The sequence below is a fragment of the Echinops telfairi genome, unplaced genomic scaffold (assembly GCF_000313985.2).
Source record: "Echinops telfairi isolate 266 unplaced genomic scaffold, ASM31398v2 ScPeMD7_19;HRSCAF=73, whole genome shotgun sequence".
Lineage (NCBI taxonomy): Eukaryota > Metazoa > Chordata > Mammalia > Afrosoricida > Tenrecidae > Echinops > Echinops telfairi.
Window position 1 is genome coordinate 9,237,267 of NW_022103916.1, and position 14,714 is coordinate 9,251,980.

Genomic DNA, 14,714 nt, shown 5'->3' on the forward strand with positions numbered 1-14,714 from the left:
ATACCGAGGGCTCAAGTAGTAAACAAATGTTTTGAAAATGATGAGGGCAATAAATGTACAAATGTGCTAAAAAAAGATGTATTCTATGATGAGGGCAACAAATGTACAAATGAGCTTGACACAATGGATGTATGTATGGATTGCAATAAAAGTTGTATGAGCCCCCAATAAAATAATTTTTTTAAAAAAGGAATAACCTTGGAATACAAGGATGTATATTCAGCATCACTCCTCCCACAGGAGGGCTGGCGAACTATCCAAATATATATGAAAGAAATAAAGGCACTTTAGAAATGTAAAAGAAAAAGAAAAAAAGAGTTGGGTCCACACTTGCCTGGCTTGTATTTTTTTAAATTTTAGTTGCATTCATCCTGATTTTGGAAAATGTTTGTGTCTTATGACGAATTTACTGAACCAAGCCTTCAGTCCACCCTTTCCTTCTTCTCAGGTCCTCTTCTGGTGTCATTGGGCACAGAGATGATCTGGCAGACGAAGGAGTGTATTCATCAAAAGGGATGTTTGTCTTCAAACCCTGACTATAGTTAATGTAGGGAGGAGGGCCATTAGTAATACTGTTGTCCTTTATATGCTTTTGGATGATCCAATGACCCCAATTTTATGTTACGGAAGAAAAATCAAAATACTGGAATCGTATATTGTCATGTGGGAACTCAGTTATTCAGTCTCCTTACTGGAACTTGATCCCACACTTTTGGATTCTTGTGCTGATTTTTATTGTTGTCATCTGTTTCCCTTCTCCTTTTATTGACATATAGTAAAATGCACAGACATCAGGTGTACAATTGGAGGCATCTAAAATGCTTGTAACATGCACCCAAATTGAGATACAATTTTTATCCTCCCCAAAAGTTTCCTCTTGCCTTTTCCAAGTAAATCTCATCCCATCTAGGAGTATTCACTGTTCACATTTTTAGCCATGTAGATTAGTTTTGCTTGATTTTTAAACGGGTTTTAAACTTTGTGATCCATTTCCTTGCAGAAAGAGTACTTAGAAAATTTAGAATAAAATTTTCCTCTGATTGCTTTTGAAAGGCTGTATGTAGGATCATTCAGCTATTACTTCTTTCCCATTACCTACTATTCAAGCCCAAGCAGAATTATTCTTTAATGTTGTAGACACACAGACTACTGAGAAATAAATAATATTGATGCTAGAATATGTAAATTAAAATACCCGTGGCATTATGTTTGTGTTTTGGCATGTAAGATGATTTTTGGCTTGGGATTATTTATATTTTCTCCTAATGCTTTGGATGAAAAAGTCCAAATAAATACAAAATCCTTAGACCAAGCAGAGAGAACATCAAAGAAATAAGTCCATATGAATTCCTATCCACTATAGATAGCTGTACTCATTAACAGTCGGTTTGATATGATAGTGATTTTGCATGATGAGACATACATGAAATACAGAGTACTGTGGCATTTCATTGGTTTCTAAAATAAAAGTCTGTTTTATGCCCAGAATTGAAAATAAGTACCAATAACAGTCAAGGAATGTATTTAATAATTTCCTTTCAGATTGGTCAAATCATTTTTTGTATTCCCTCAGGATGAAAATCCTTAAGCAAATATCAAATCTGTGGAAAATTAGGAGTTTGCTAGGAGGCTTTTAGATTAACACTTGCATTTACTTATCTAGTGTTTGCTGCCTAGAAATATAAAGTTAAAATTAAGCAATTTACCTTAAACTGAGAAGAGTTCCAATGGTTTGTAATCAATAATCCATTTCATAGTCTTATAATGCAAAAGAAACACTTTTCAATCGATGGCAGTGGAGGTTCTATGATTTCATTTCAGTAACCTGGATAAGACTGAGGCGACCTGGTCTTCCCCTATTTTTGAGTAAGCCAACCTAGACTGCAGTGGAGAGATAAAGAAGTTCAAGGATGCACTAGTAAAATTGCACAAAAAGAGTCACCATTTCCAATGAATATTTGCTTATGTCTTAATTATCTACAGTCACATAGGGTGGAAACAGTTTTGCTCTAAGACAGGTCTAAGAATATGCAGAGAGTGGGGGAAAATGTATCATGACAATTACCAATCTATCAGTTCCTTGGGCAGAGAACCAAGCCAAGACAGTAGTTCTGTACTGATCTGGAAGGTCTCCGTTTGCTCTACTCATGTTTCCATTGGGCTTTCATATCCTCAGTATCTCAAGCTTTTTTAACAAAATGAAACCTTGAATGTATTTCTTCTTTACCTTCATGAAGATCCTAGGATGAGTAAGAAGGATATTTAGATATGAATTTCCATAGAAAGGACACATGATGTCCTTTTGGTTAACATATAATTAATATAGATTCAAGTGTACAAATATTAGGTAATCACTGCCTTAAAAATGTAAACAACAGAAAAAATCAAGACACAGTCTTTCCATCATCCCAGAATGATGTCTTCTGTCCAGAGGCTGATACTGTTCTAATTTGTGTCACAGTAGGTTGCCTATCCTTAAATGAGAATTTTAAATCATCAACTGAGAAAAGTTAGCTTTTAAATACCATTGCATATGTATAGCATACTAAAATAATCCTTAATACTAAAAGCTTTCTAATAGTGCTTTTCTGAAATTTTATGCTTAAAATTGGTTATATGTACCCGTATGTCACAATCAGTTGAAAAACTTAAAAAAAATTATAGAATAGTCTATAGAAAAGAAATTTTAAGTCATTTGATGGCTTGCAGCCAACAGATGATGGTTCAAGGCCAAGAATGATTTACTTTTTTTCCATTTGCAGATAGAACACGTAGAGCCCTTACGTCCCTATGAGTACTCAAACACCCTGAGACAGTACCTTGAGCACGATAAGCATGTTTTGCGTTTCTTCTGTGTGTGGGATGACACAACCTCATTGTTTGGGGACCGGAGAGAACTCATCCTGCATTATTTTTTGTCTGATGATACCATTGAAATAAAGCAATTGTTGCCACGCAACTCAGGCCGGGATGTTTCATCGTTATTTCTCCATAGGACAAAGCTACCCAAGGTGAGAAGTGGACACAGAGCCACTTTCCAATTTTGCTGGTGGGTAGAAAGACTGAAGTCACTGTGTGCGATGTTATGAATATGTAATGACAATTATTATATGTTAGTACAAATGTTTAGGTACTTTGTATCTGAATGGCATAAACACTACGTCTTCAACACTAACAGAAAGTTGGTAGTTTGAACCCACCAGAGGTACCTTGGAAGAAGGGCTTGGTGATTTGCTTCCCAAAGCTCGCAACCTTGAAAACCCTAAGGTACAGTTTTGTGCTGTACCCATGGGGACAAAATGGAATTGACTTGATTTGCAATGAACTTGATGGCAACTGGTTTAATTTTTTATAAACATAAATCTATGAAAGTAATGCAGAGGGTATTACAAATTGGAATTGAAACATGATGAGATTAAGGCAAGTCAAAGAAAAAAATTAAATGCAAGAAGCAAGTACTTAATGCCTCATTGACTTTACAATCCATTTTGTGAAGGTTAAAGTGTATCCTTAGGGAGATAATTGTTCATGACCTTGGTTTAGGGTACTAGCTTTTGGTTTCTGAAGCCTACTGAGGAGATTTCATGTCAGTTTGTGCCTGTCTGACTCTCTCTCACACACAGAGATGCTCAAGTCTCATATAAAATGGTGTCATGTACACATCTTGTTGTCTGCTTTAAATCATCTCTGAATTACTTTTAACATCTAATACAGTGTAAACTCCCAAACCACTGCCATTGAGTCAATTCCAACTCAGAGTGACCTTGTAAGACAGAGTAGACCACTTTAGGGTTTCTGAGCCTATAATTCTTCATGGACGCAATCAGCTTAATCTTTCTCCCAAAGGTCAGCTGGTGGGTTTGAATTGCCACCCTTTAAATTAGCAGTCCAGTGCTTGTCTCACAGTGCCACTAGGGCTCCTAATACCATGTACATAGTACTTTACCTTACTTCTTAATCTTTGACCACTTCACCCCCCTACCCCAAATATGAGACTGCTTAAAAGGTTAATGGAAAAATTCCATTACCATTGTTGTCAGTTTTATTGGCATATGTTTCACATATCATACAATTTATTCATTCAATCATATTAAGAGGAGTTATGCAATCAGCACCACAATCAATTTCAGAATATTTTAGGTAATTATTAATGTAGTTGCTGCCTCTATAGATTTACCTATCCTGGATTTCATATACAGAAAGTCATACAGAACACAAACAGAAAGCAAAGAAAACAACAGTGACTAGACAAAATACAGGAAAACCTCAGTCGAAAAAAAAAGCAGAAAATATTAAAAGCTGATTTCATTTTTCCACAAACATTTTGAAGCACCCTTATGTTTTAAATTCATGGCTGATTGAATCCATAGATGTGGAACCCATGGATATGGAATACCAATTGCGCGCGCGCACACACACACACTCTCGCACACACATATAACCCCCCCCCAAAACAAACACATATGAGTGACCTCTGAGTGTGTCAGCAAATCAACAACTAGCCAGTGTCTAACAGCAAACATAGATTTTAAAATTTATTTGCCATTTTTTCGGAAGAATGGATTGATTTCTACAAATATTCATGGCTATTTGCAAGCAATGTAACTTAATGAAGCAAACATGACACAAAGGCAGACCTAGGTTAGAATTGTGAGTCTGACATTTAAATAGCTGTGTGAACTTGGGCAAACCAATGAACCTATCTGAGTCTAGTTCCCCCTCTCTAAAATGATGTTAACAGTGCTTTCCTCCTGAGCTCATTGTCCAAATTGAATGGGGTAATCTAGTTTAAAAACCACTCAACAAGGACCTATAAACACCTGTGAGAACACATGAAAATATAAAAATTTCTCTCACAGTTCAGTGTAATGTTTTAGTTCTTGTGATTTTTTAAAATTAAATTCGTAGTGCTACGGAAAAGGCTAATAATGTCACACTCATTTCTGATGCAAACAATGGCTGGCCGTTTGGTTCTCTTAGGCCCTCCCAGATTCCCTGAGCCCACCATCAGAGGTCCTGCTGTGTTGCTTGGGGGTTGAGGGGGAGGCAGCATTTGTCCCAGAGGGGGCTCTGGCTAATGCACACCAGGCGGCCAGGAGATGCCCAGGAAGCCTTTTTTTAAGATTGGCTTTGAAAAAGAGGCTAAATATAAAATAATAATGACACACCTGACATTTTCAGTGTGCCTTCACATAAATCACTTCATTTTATTCATTCATTCAACAAATATTTATTGGGTGCCAACTGTGTGCCAGCTCTGGGTTTCAGTGAGAAAGAAAATGCATTAAGTCCTGCTTCATGGAGCTTAGATTTTCGTGGAGGAGAGATACAATAGGAGTGGGTGTTGCCTTGACACTCACAGCATCCTTTGAGAAAGGAATGAATAAGTACTATTGTTGCAGTTAAACAAATGAATCTGGAAAGATAAATACTTGGCCCCAAACCTTGTAGATATTAGTGGGGAAGGGAGAGAGCTTGCATCCCAATCTTTCGTTCTACCTTCTGTGACTGGCTTACACCAGCTCCCCTATAATTTAGGCTTTTAAACTTGACATTTTGTGCCACACATACTAGGACTGGTTCAGCTCATTCATCTGGATGAGATAAAGTGATCACCGCCAATTGACAGAAGCTGATTAAGATAGTTCCTGTAGCTCACATAACTGCTTGGATCCACCTCCAAGGCCTGCTGGAGTTTGTCCGGGCCACCGTATCTGTGAGAGATCGACCCTGGTCCACTGTTCTTTGCTCCTTACCCTGTTGCCTTTCTTGACCATCAAGTATTTGCTGAACTCAGGGCCAGGCTAAGCAGAATGAAGAAAAGGCAAAGACAGGAGGCATTCATTCCTCAAGGTGTTTTGTGGGTTAGTGAAGAGGAAAGGTGACTGCCGATGAAGTAAACAGAGAATCACCAAAAGTGGTTTAGCCCTGTGCAAAGTGCTATTGAGATTTAGGTTGGCAACATACCAATCAATCAGATGGGAAGGGCCAAGGGGAAGCTAGGGTTTTACTCTGAGCCTGGAATGGTAGGTAGGTAGAGTGTACCTTGTCCAATAGGGGGTATGGACGTATAGGCCCGACAGAGAAAATCCATGTAAGGCAGATTATCTTCTTGAACTCTTTAATAACTTCATTTTTGTGGCGAGAGGCCAGCTATATCGCATGTTGCTTTGATTTTGTCTTCTAGTGCGGCCCACCTGGAATCTACCAACCAGGCCAGTTAACAAATCAGGTGGTTCTCAATTTGTATGGGGGCTTACCATCGACTCGAGTGGAAGGTTACATATTGGATAAACACAAGGTGAAGAACCTACCTCCCATTTTATTCCATTGGGACTTCCTTGGAATCTGAACTGTGGGGTGAAGTACATACTCTTTTCTTTTGAGACGTATTGTGAATTAAATCTATGGAAAATGCACCGGACTAGTTATTAAATAATATGCTCAAATATGTATATCTGTATTTTCATTGCATTGCTGTTCACAAATACTACAATGCAAAAATGGTTTAAGAGAACAATGACTGCCTGTCTTTTCATTTAATTTCAAAGATTTAGATCCACACGATATAACAGATGCTTTCTTTTTTATTTTTCCTTTGGGGAGGGGTGCCTTTCTTTCTTGCAGGGTCTGTGGTACCAATGCTGTGTTCCTTTGTTTTTATTAGCTAGGTAAATTAGACCAGAATTTTTACAAAGATAGTGACCTCGCCATAGGAAACATCATCAATGTATGGGGAAGAAAAGTGCTCCTTTGTGATTGTGATGAATATACGAAGTATTATTATAAGACTAAGTATGGAACTGGTAAGTGCTACCGATGTAAACTAGAAAATGACATTTTAAAACTTAGATTCTTTGTCCTCTAATATTTTGGTTTTAGTGTATAATACTAAGCTCACAAGCTATTATTATTATTGAACATTTGCTATCTCCTAGGAATTTTTTTTGTCTCATTCATTCTTAACAATTGCACAAGGGTAGGCTTCTATTTCCATTTTAACTCTGAGGACACTGAGGTCTAGAAAGGGTTAACTTGTCCAAGGTCCTGTAGCTAGAAAAGGGCAAGCTAAACTTTAAGTTTGCCTAATGCCAGAGACTTGTATTTACTCTTACAACCTTCTGCCTCTCACCATATGGGGTTAATAATGTGGTTGAGCAATTGAGATGGAAATGTAAATGGTAATCTCTTCATTTAACTTGGGCTTATCATAGTAGATAATACTTACTTGAGATCTACAGGAAATCTGTGGGCCAGTTGGCTCTGTTCAATCAGGTATCCAACTTCTCTCCTCTTAGATATCAATTCTATTCAGGTCAGGATAGCTCAGCTCAGAATGAAAACCAATAGCATTGATTTATTAAAGACCTGCTATAGTTAAGAAATGAGAAGATATATTGCTTTGGGCAAGACTGCTGCAAAAGACTTTAATAAATTATTCACTAAATAGTGGAAAACAAATTGTTAAACACCAAAGATGTCACTTTGAATACTAAGGTGAACCTATGGTAGTGTTAGTTGCCTCGTATGCATGTGAAACCTGGACAATGAATAACAAGACTGGAGAATAATTTTTGCCTTTGAGTAATGATTTTGGTGAAAAATGTTGACTGTATCATGAATTGCAAAAGAGGGGATGAATCTGTGTTTAAAGAAGTGCTCCTTAGAAGCTAGGATGGTGAAACTTGATCTCATGTCCTTTGAACATACTATGAAAAAGGACCAATCTCTAGCAAAGGGCATGATGCTTTATAAAGTAGAAGGTCAGTAAGAAAGAGGAAGACCTTCAATGAGGTGAATGGACTTTGTGGCTGCAACAGTAGCCTCAAATACAGCAATGATTGTGAGAATTGTAGCAATTTTTTTTCTCAAACATATAGGTGTATATTTCCCAAGGGTTTACCCTGTAGCATGTGGAAACAAAAACCTATAGAAAATGTTTATAGTAGTTCTAGTTATAATTGGCAAAAAGTAGAAACAGACAAAATGTCCTTCACTGGGTAAATGAACACAAAAAGAGACCTGTGGTATATCTGGAGAATGGAATAGTACTCAGCACGGACAAGGAACACACAATTAATATGTACAACAACTTGGATGGATCTCAAAGGCAAGTTGCTATGTTATCAGAAGTAAGTCTGAAAGGTTGCCTTTATCTGACCTTCTAGAAAAGTAAGACTCGAGAAGGTAAGTCATACCATGAGAATGTTTTCAGGTGGTAGAACTAGTTTTTAATGTTGATTGCAATTAGGGCCAAATCAATAGATATGTTAAAAATCATGGATCATGCATACAAAAAAAGTCATTTTTACTGTATGTAAATTTATAAATTGTACTAAAATAACTTTTAAAAACCAGTCACAATGGACTTAGCTCAACTTAAAAAATGTTAGTATATTATCTTATCATTTATAAATAAGGACTTCATTTTTCCTATTAATCCAGATACCTTTCATTCCTTTCATGTGCCTGTTTCACTGGCTAACCCATATGCCACTGAATAGGAGTGGTGAGAACAGACATGCCCGTCTTCTTTCTGACCTTAGGAGCAAAGCATTCAATATTTCACCATTAAGTATGTTAGCTGTAGATTTTTAAATAGACAATATTTTTTTCAATTTGAGGAAGTTCCCTTTTATTTCTAGTTCTTGTAATGGGTCAATGTTGGATTTTACCAAATGCCCTTTTTGTATCAATATGATTGCATCATACCATTTTTTCTTCATTATGTTCTTTATATGCTGAATTATACTACCTGATTTTATTATGGTAAAAAATATGCAATATATGCCACTGAGCTGAGTTTATTTTCACACCTAAAGGTGCACTAAGCACCGTGTCGTGTCCTCAGGAGCGTAACCAGTCTCTATCCAACCAGTAAGCTTAGTCTTTTTTATGATTTTGAGATTTCTTCCACAATTTTTTCCACTTTAGCCTGGGACCTTCTACTATGATCCCTTTCAGAGCAACTGGTAGTGGTAACCAAGTACTATCTAGTACTTTTGGTCTCAGGATTATGGAGAGGGATAGTCGCATGACACTATTCTACTGGACTAATTGTTACAATGCCCAGTTTTTGAATACTGAAGCAGCCTTGCATTTCTGGGATAGTCCCTGCTTGATTGTGATCTAGTCTTCTTTTTATACTCCTGTATTGTTGAATTCCGTTTGCTAATATTTTGTAGAGGATTTTTTTGCCTCTGTATTTAGGAAGTATCTTGGTCTTTTTCCTAAACTGTGTCTGATTGAGACTTTGAGCTGGATGAGGTTGGGGGTGCATAGTTGTATAACTTCTCTCTGAAACTTGGAGTTTCATATAAGCACAATTTCCCGAGATGAGATAAAAGCTAGAAGAAAGCCCAGCTTTAAAGACTAGGGGCTTTGTTTCCAGCATGAGATATGGCCCACCTAATGGGTCTCGGAGTCCCTATTGTGTAGTATTTCTGGCCTCCTGGTAATCTTTATATTATAGGAGAAGGCACCAAAAGAGCTTTCAAAAGAAAAAGACTTTCAATTTCATTCTTACATTCATCAAGAGAATTTCTTCCACTGTATTTGCATACCAGATTACTTAAAATGTATGGGCCTTATAGGAGTCAACTTGGTGGCTTCTTCTTATTTTAATTAATTTTCTAAATTGGTGTCCGTTAGTTGGCAGTGCCGGTGTACTTGGAAACTGTGGACAAGAGGTCATCAGGAATGTGCAGGTGAAAGACTATAGAGAAGCTGCTGGCTGTGAAACAGTCTGATACGCTGATGCCCTAAGGGTTAAGGAGGAGAATTTGGTCTTAATGAATGTTGATAGCTATATATAGTCGATGTCTTCAGTGTAGACTTGAAAACTTGAGAAAAATATAGTGAGGCTTCAAATAGTTCATGGAAAAACTAAACTAAAAGAGAGTGGGATTTTTCCATGAACGATTTGAAGACCCATCATATATAAAATTGTGGGTCACTGAAAAAAAAATATTTTGTGTCATATGGAAAGATTACCTTTATGTTAATTGTATAGTGACGCTTCCACAAACATTATATGATTCTATCCTTTTACCATAAAGCCCAACATTAAGTTGATGTTTGTGTGTCAGTTTGATATGAAGACTGTAAATTTTGCATTTTGGAAAATGAATGTAGTGCTGGAGAGATATGATACATTACTAGTCTCTTAAGAACAGGAGTGTGCGCCTTCTCCAGACACTGCACAGATCGCCCTTCTATGTCATACAAGTAGAATTTGATAGAATGCTGAGAGTGATTTGAACCCCTGTGTAAAACCTGACCTGGCTTCCAAAAAATGAGAGACTCTTTTGTGCATTTAAGGATTCTAAAGTGAAAGGGTTTCCTTAGACTTCCTCAGTGTGGCTTGCCCACTGGGCATCTTTGTCAACCTGCTGGCCCCGGCTCCTCCATGGGCTATAGCATGTCACTTTCACTGTTTTATGTGGCTGAACAAGGATGGGCAATGCATAGTCTTTTCTGTGCAATGAAGGTTTGAAAAGGCTCCAGGGCCTCCAGCAGGTGTTTGTTTTTGAAGGGGGATCTGAATGCAGACTGTTCTTTGGCAGGAATTCCTGTCTTGGGCTATTGTTTCTTTGTCTTTAAGAGGCCTTTCTTATCTATAAGGCTAGGACAACCAAACTTGTAAGAAAACCACACATTTCCCTGGCTTTTGAACACACAGAGCTATTCAGAGATTATGATTGAGCAAATATCTCAAAGCACCTTTGATTTGGGGCAGTCATTTTGAGACATCTATGACTTCTTACTGTTAGAGGTAATCCAAGATGAATGCAGATTGTTCACATGAATTTGCAGCAAAAGGGATCGAATTTGCTTCTCGTCAAAACTCACGGCCTTGATGGACCTAACAATATTACCTCCCTTTCTCCTCACCTGTGAAATAAGTAGGGTTGAGGTGTAGATGATTTTCTAGCTGTAACTTTATATGCTTTGACTAATGATTTGATCCCAAAGTGATAGATAGGTTCTACCAAAAATAATTTTACCTCTGGCCTGGGTATAAGCAGAAGCAAATTTTCATTGAGGTGAACGAAGCTTAGGCTCGAGCGCTCTCCCTTTGGTAAGGACCCCACTGCAAGGTTCTGTGCCTAATTTTGTTTTACTAATCTGGCACTCTGGATCTGAAAGAGCACCCCCAAATTCCTGGTCTGTCTCTGGTTTACTAGAATGTAAGAGATCAACCATGAGGTAGCGAATTTCCTACTTTTCCTCGTTGTGCTTCCAGCTGAGATGGCAAAGAGCAGATCACCATGAAGCAGTATCATGGTTCCTTTAAAAATATTTCTCTACAAACTTGGAACCTAAAATCAAGTTCATTGTTGATAAACATTCAATACATAAGATCTTACAAATCATATGGAATTTGGGGTATCAAATCCTATGAAAGGCAGATGCCTTTCCGGAACTACCAGAGCACCCGTTTAAAAAGACATTTGGGAAAATATAAAAGTACATTTCCCCCCCCCCATTTCTGAAACAAATGTTTTGCAACATCTGAAATGCTGGAATGGTGGGTGACCAAAGATAGGAAGCTGTCATTCAGGTCTGTGCTGAAAGCTTTGTGAATGCATGTGTATTACCCAGTGAAATGAAATTTAAATTTGGATCCTGAACCAGGGTATCCACAAAGATTTATATGGTATTGTGTATGTCAGCTGTGATGGCATGGAACAGTTTTCAGCGTTTATACACTAGATGGCACTGTAGGTGCAGAGGAAAGAAAGCTCTCCATTGCTTCTTTTGTTATTTAAATACTGTTGCAAAAATTAAGTCCTTGCGAAAACAAATGTGCTATAAAACCTGTACTTTTTGGAGGTGCAGAATGCATTCTTAATTACTTTGCAGTTCAATAGAGATATTCTTTTGGTTGAACTGCTCAGATTGCATGCAAATGTATGTCTATGCTTATAAAAAATTGATCTTGTCTCAATCGTCTAATACTCTTAGAGAATTCACCCTGCCTGCCCTATGATTCTCTTCCTTAAATCAAAATATCAATCTGGACTGTGTTTGATATGTAACAGCAATGATAGGAGTTTACTGCAATTCTGCTAATTCTAAAAGTTGGCTTCCTCTTCATTACTGAGCTTTCTTTTTAATCTCCATGAAAATCATCCCCAGAGTTGCTTCTGTACCTGATGATTGGCTGTCCCATTTCCCGAGCCAGTGAGAAAACTTAATGACACTCTCTTTGTGAACATGTTTCTTGTGAGAGGTTTCTGTTAAGATGGAACCACCATTCTTTTGGGAATTATACTTCAGGAGATTTCACACAGACGCTACTAGGATGTCTAAGGAAATGTGAAAGCTGAACATGTTTATAAGTCAGAGTTATAAATGGCTTTCAAACCCTTAAATTTTTGATCATTCAGCAAAAAATCCCTCTATTTTTAAAGAGCCTGGGTTGTTTTCAGTGAAAAATTGGTGCACATTTTTTTTCTCCTAGTATGATGACAACAGAAAAGGAAATATTTGCTTATGTAGAATTTCTCTTTTTCATTATTGGCAATACCTACAGTATACTTCAGCAGTGGATTCTGTATTGGGTTTGATTTGTTTTAGTTTAGGTAAGATTCAAGATTTGCCATTTGTTGTGACTTGGGTAGGGTCAGGTCAACATGAGCACTCATATCTTGGAGATGTACAGCTGTGCAAAGGAGCTTCTAAGAGCTCCTGTTGTTGTTAAGTGCCCTGCGATTGGTTCTCACTCAAAGAGACCTTATGTAAAACAGAATGAAACGCTGCCCAGTCCTGCACCATCCTCACAACTGTTGTCATGTTTGAGCCCTTAAGTTCCTTCCTTTTCACTGCCACTGAGTGGATGCTGACTCACAGCGGCCCCGTAGGGCAGGGTAGAACTGCCCCTGTGGGTTCTGGGACGGTCACTCTGCAGACCTTGGGGTTAGCAGCCCAGTGTGTAAATACTACACCACCACAGCTCCTTGTAAAAGCTCCTGGCCATTTACACATATGGCACCAGGGCTCCCTTCATTCCTCTTTCCTGTGAATAAAGGATAATGAATCAATAAATGATCAGCAAATGAGTATGATCAACAATATTTACCATTTAGCACTGCTTAGCCTAATCTCCTTTTGAGGGAGTAGGGAGTTGGCTATTTTATAAGATTTATTTCCCTCATCTGCTTTAGTAAAATTGCAGTCTTTTTCTTTGAATAACCTGGAACAGTGGTTGATGAGAAGAAAGAAGATCTCCCCCCCCCCTCAACTAGATAGTGAAGTGACCCATCCTAGAGTTGAGTTGGAAAAAAAAGGGTGGGGGTAGTGTTCACAGGGGAGGAAGGTTAAGTTCATGGGTAAAGGGGAAATAGGAGTCTGTTTTGGAAAGGAATTTTATTAGTGAATGTTGACAAAAGATAGGAGAGGACTAAATTACAGGTTAAAGTGTGGAATGGGTGGCATAAAATTTCAAGTTTGAATTTTCATATCATTGGAAAAATCAGGGAATAATAATAGTAATAAAAAATATTCCAAAATGGGGATGTGATGTCAAAAGATAAATGTTTACTTAATTGTTGTTGTGAATCAGTGGTGATTATTGAGTGAATTCTGTGTTTTTTGTAAACGTTACTGAACCTACTCTCACAGGATTTTGCTGTTTTATTTGAAAGTTTAAAATAGTCTACAAAAATCTGCATGTTCTTCTTGAAAACATAACAGACCTTTCAAAACAACCATAATCAGGGCCAGAAAAAAATATTGATGTTTGCCTTTGTTTTGTTACAGAGGACTTTACCCCAGTTCCATGCAGGCCTCCACCTCCTCCAAAAATAGAAAGGAAATTTCCACCTTATAATGGCTTTGGATCTGAAGAGGATTCTCTCCGCTCTTGCATCGGGCTCATGGCCACACCTCATCGGAAGAACTTCAAGAAATTTGTGGAAAAAGACAGGTGCTTGAGGCAACCATCATTTTAGTCTAAGCTCTTCCAAATGGTTTTGAGTTTATAATGCAGTCCTCATGACAAAGCAGATACCATTCAACTCACCTAGTTTCTTGTCAAAGCTTTATAGCAAAGGTGATCAACTTGCAAGTATCAACAGGTGTTTACAGACTGCTTGTTTAAATAAATAGCATCTGCAGACCCTTAAAGCCATATCATATACCTGGTCTTGATGACCTTTCTCTTTTTGTGTCCCTCAAGATGGTCTCTAGGATATGGTATAATGCAGGGCTTACAACTCTTTCTTCAAGGACCAGAGAGTAAATATGTGTATTTTAGTCTTTGCAAGCAATGCGGTTTCTGTCACAACTACTCAAATCTCTGAGAAAGCACCCAGAGATAGTATGAAAGCAAATGGGTGACGATGATTCAGTAACACACTATTTAGAAACACTTACATTTGAATTTTATGTAATTTTTACATATCACAAAATATCCTTCTTTGGGTTTTTTTTTTCAGTCGTTAAAATATGAACACGTTTCCTTTAATGCATGGGGTGCACAAAAAAGAGTGTTGGGCGGGAGGAGATCCACAGGCCACAGTTCGCCAACTCCTAGTATACAGGCTTCAGTGATTCTGAACTATTTTCTTCAATTATTTGACGCTTAGTGGTGTAGTCTTGAGAGACTTCATTGAGTCCAGTAACCATAGTTTGCTTGCATGACTGGAAATGCTTTCAGAATATGAATTCCCCCAAATATTTCTTGTATCTTTGAGGGAAAATCTGTTTTT

At 37.7% G+C, this 14,714-nt stretch overlaps 1 protein-coding gene across 1 annotated transcript in view; it reads left to right on the top strand.

Moving 5' to 3' along the window:
- EFHC2 (EF-hand domain containing 2) overlaps positions 1-14,714 on the top strand; it is a 213,339-nt gene that overhangs the window by 97,268 nt on the left and 101,357 nt on the right. The window contains exons 5-8 of the mRNA XM_045288314.1: positions 2,763-3,011; positions 6,188-6,301; positions 6,668-6,806; positions 13,765-13,930. Coding sequence (XP_045144249.1) covers positions 2,763-3,011; positions 6,188-6,301; positions 6,668-6,806; positions 13,765-13,930 — 668 coding nt within the window. The remainder of the gene's footprint in view (positions 1-2,762; positions 3,012-6,187; positions 6,302-6,667; positions 6,807-13,764; positions 13,931-14,714) is intronic.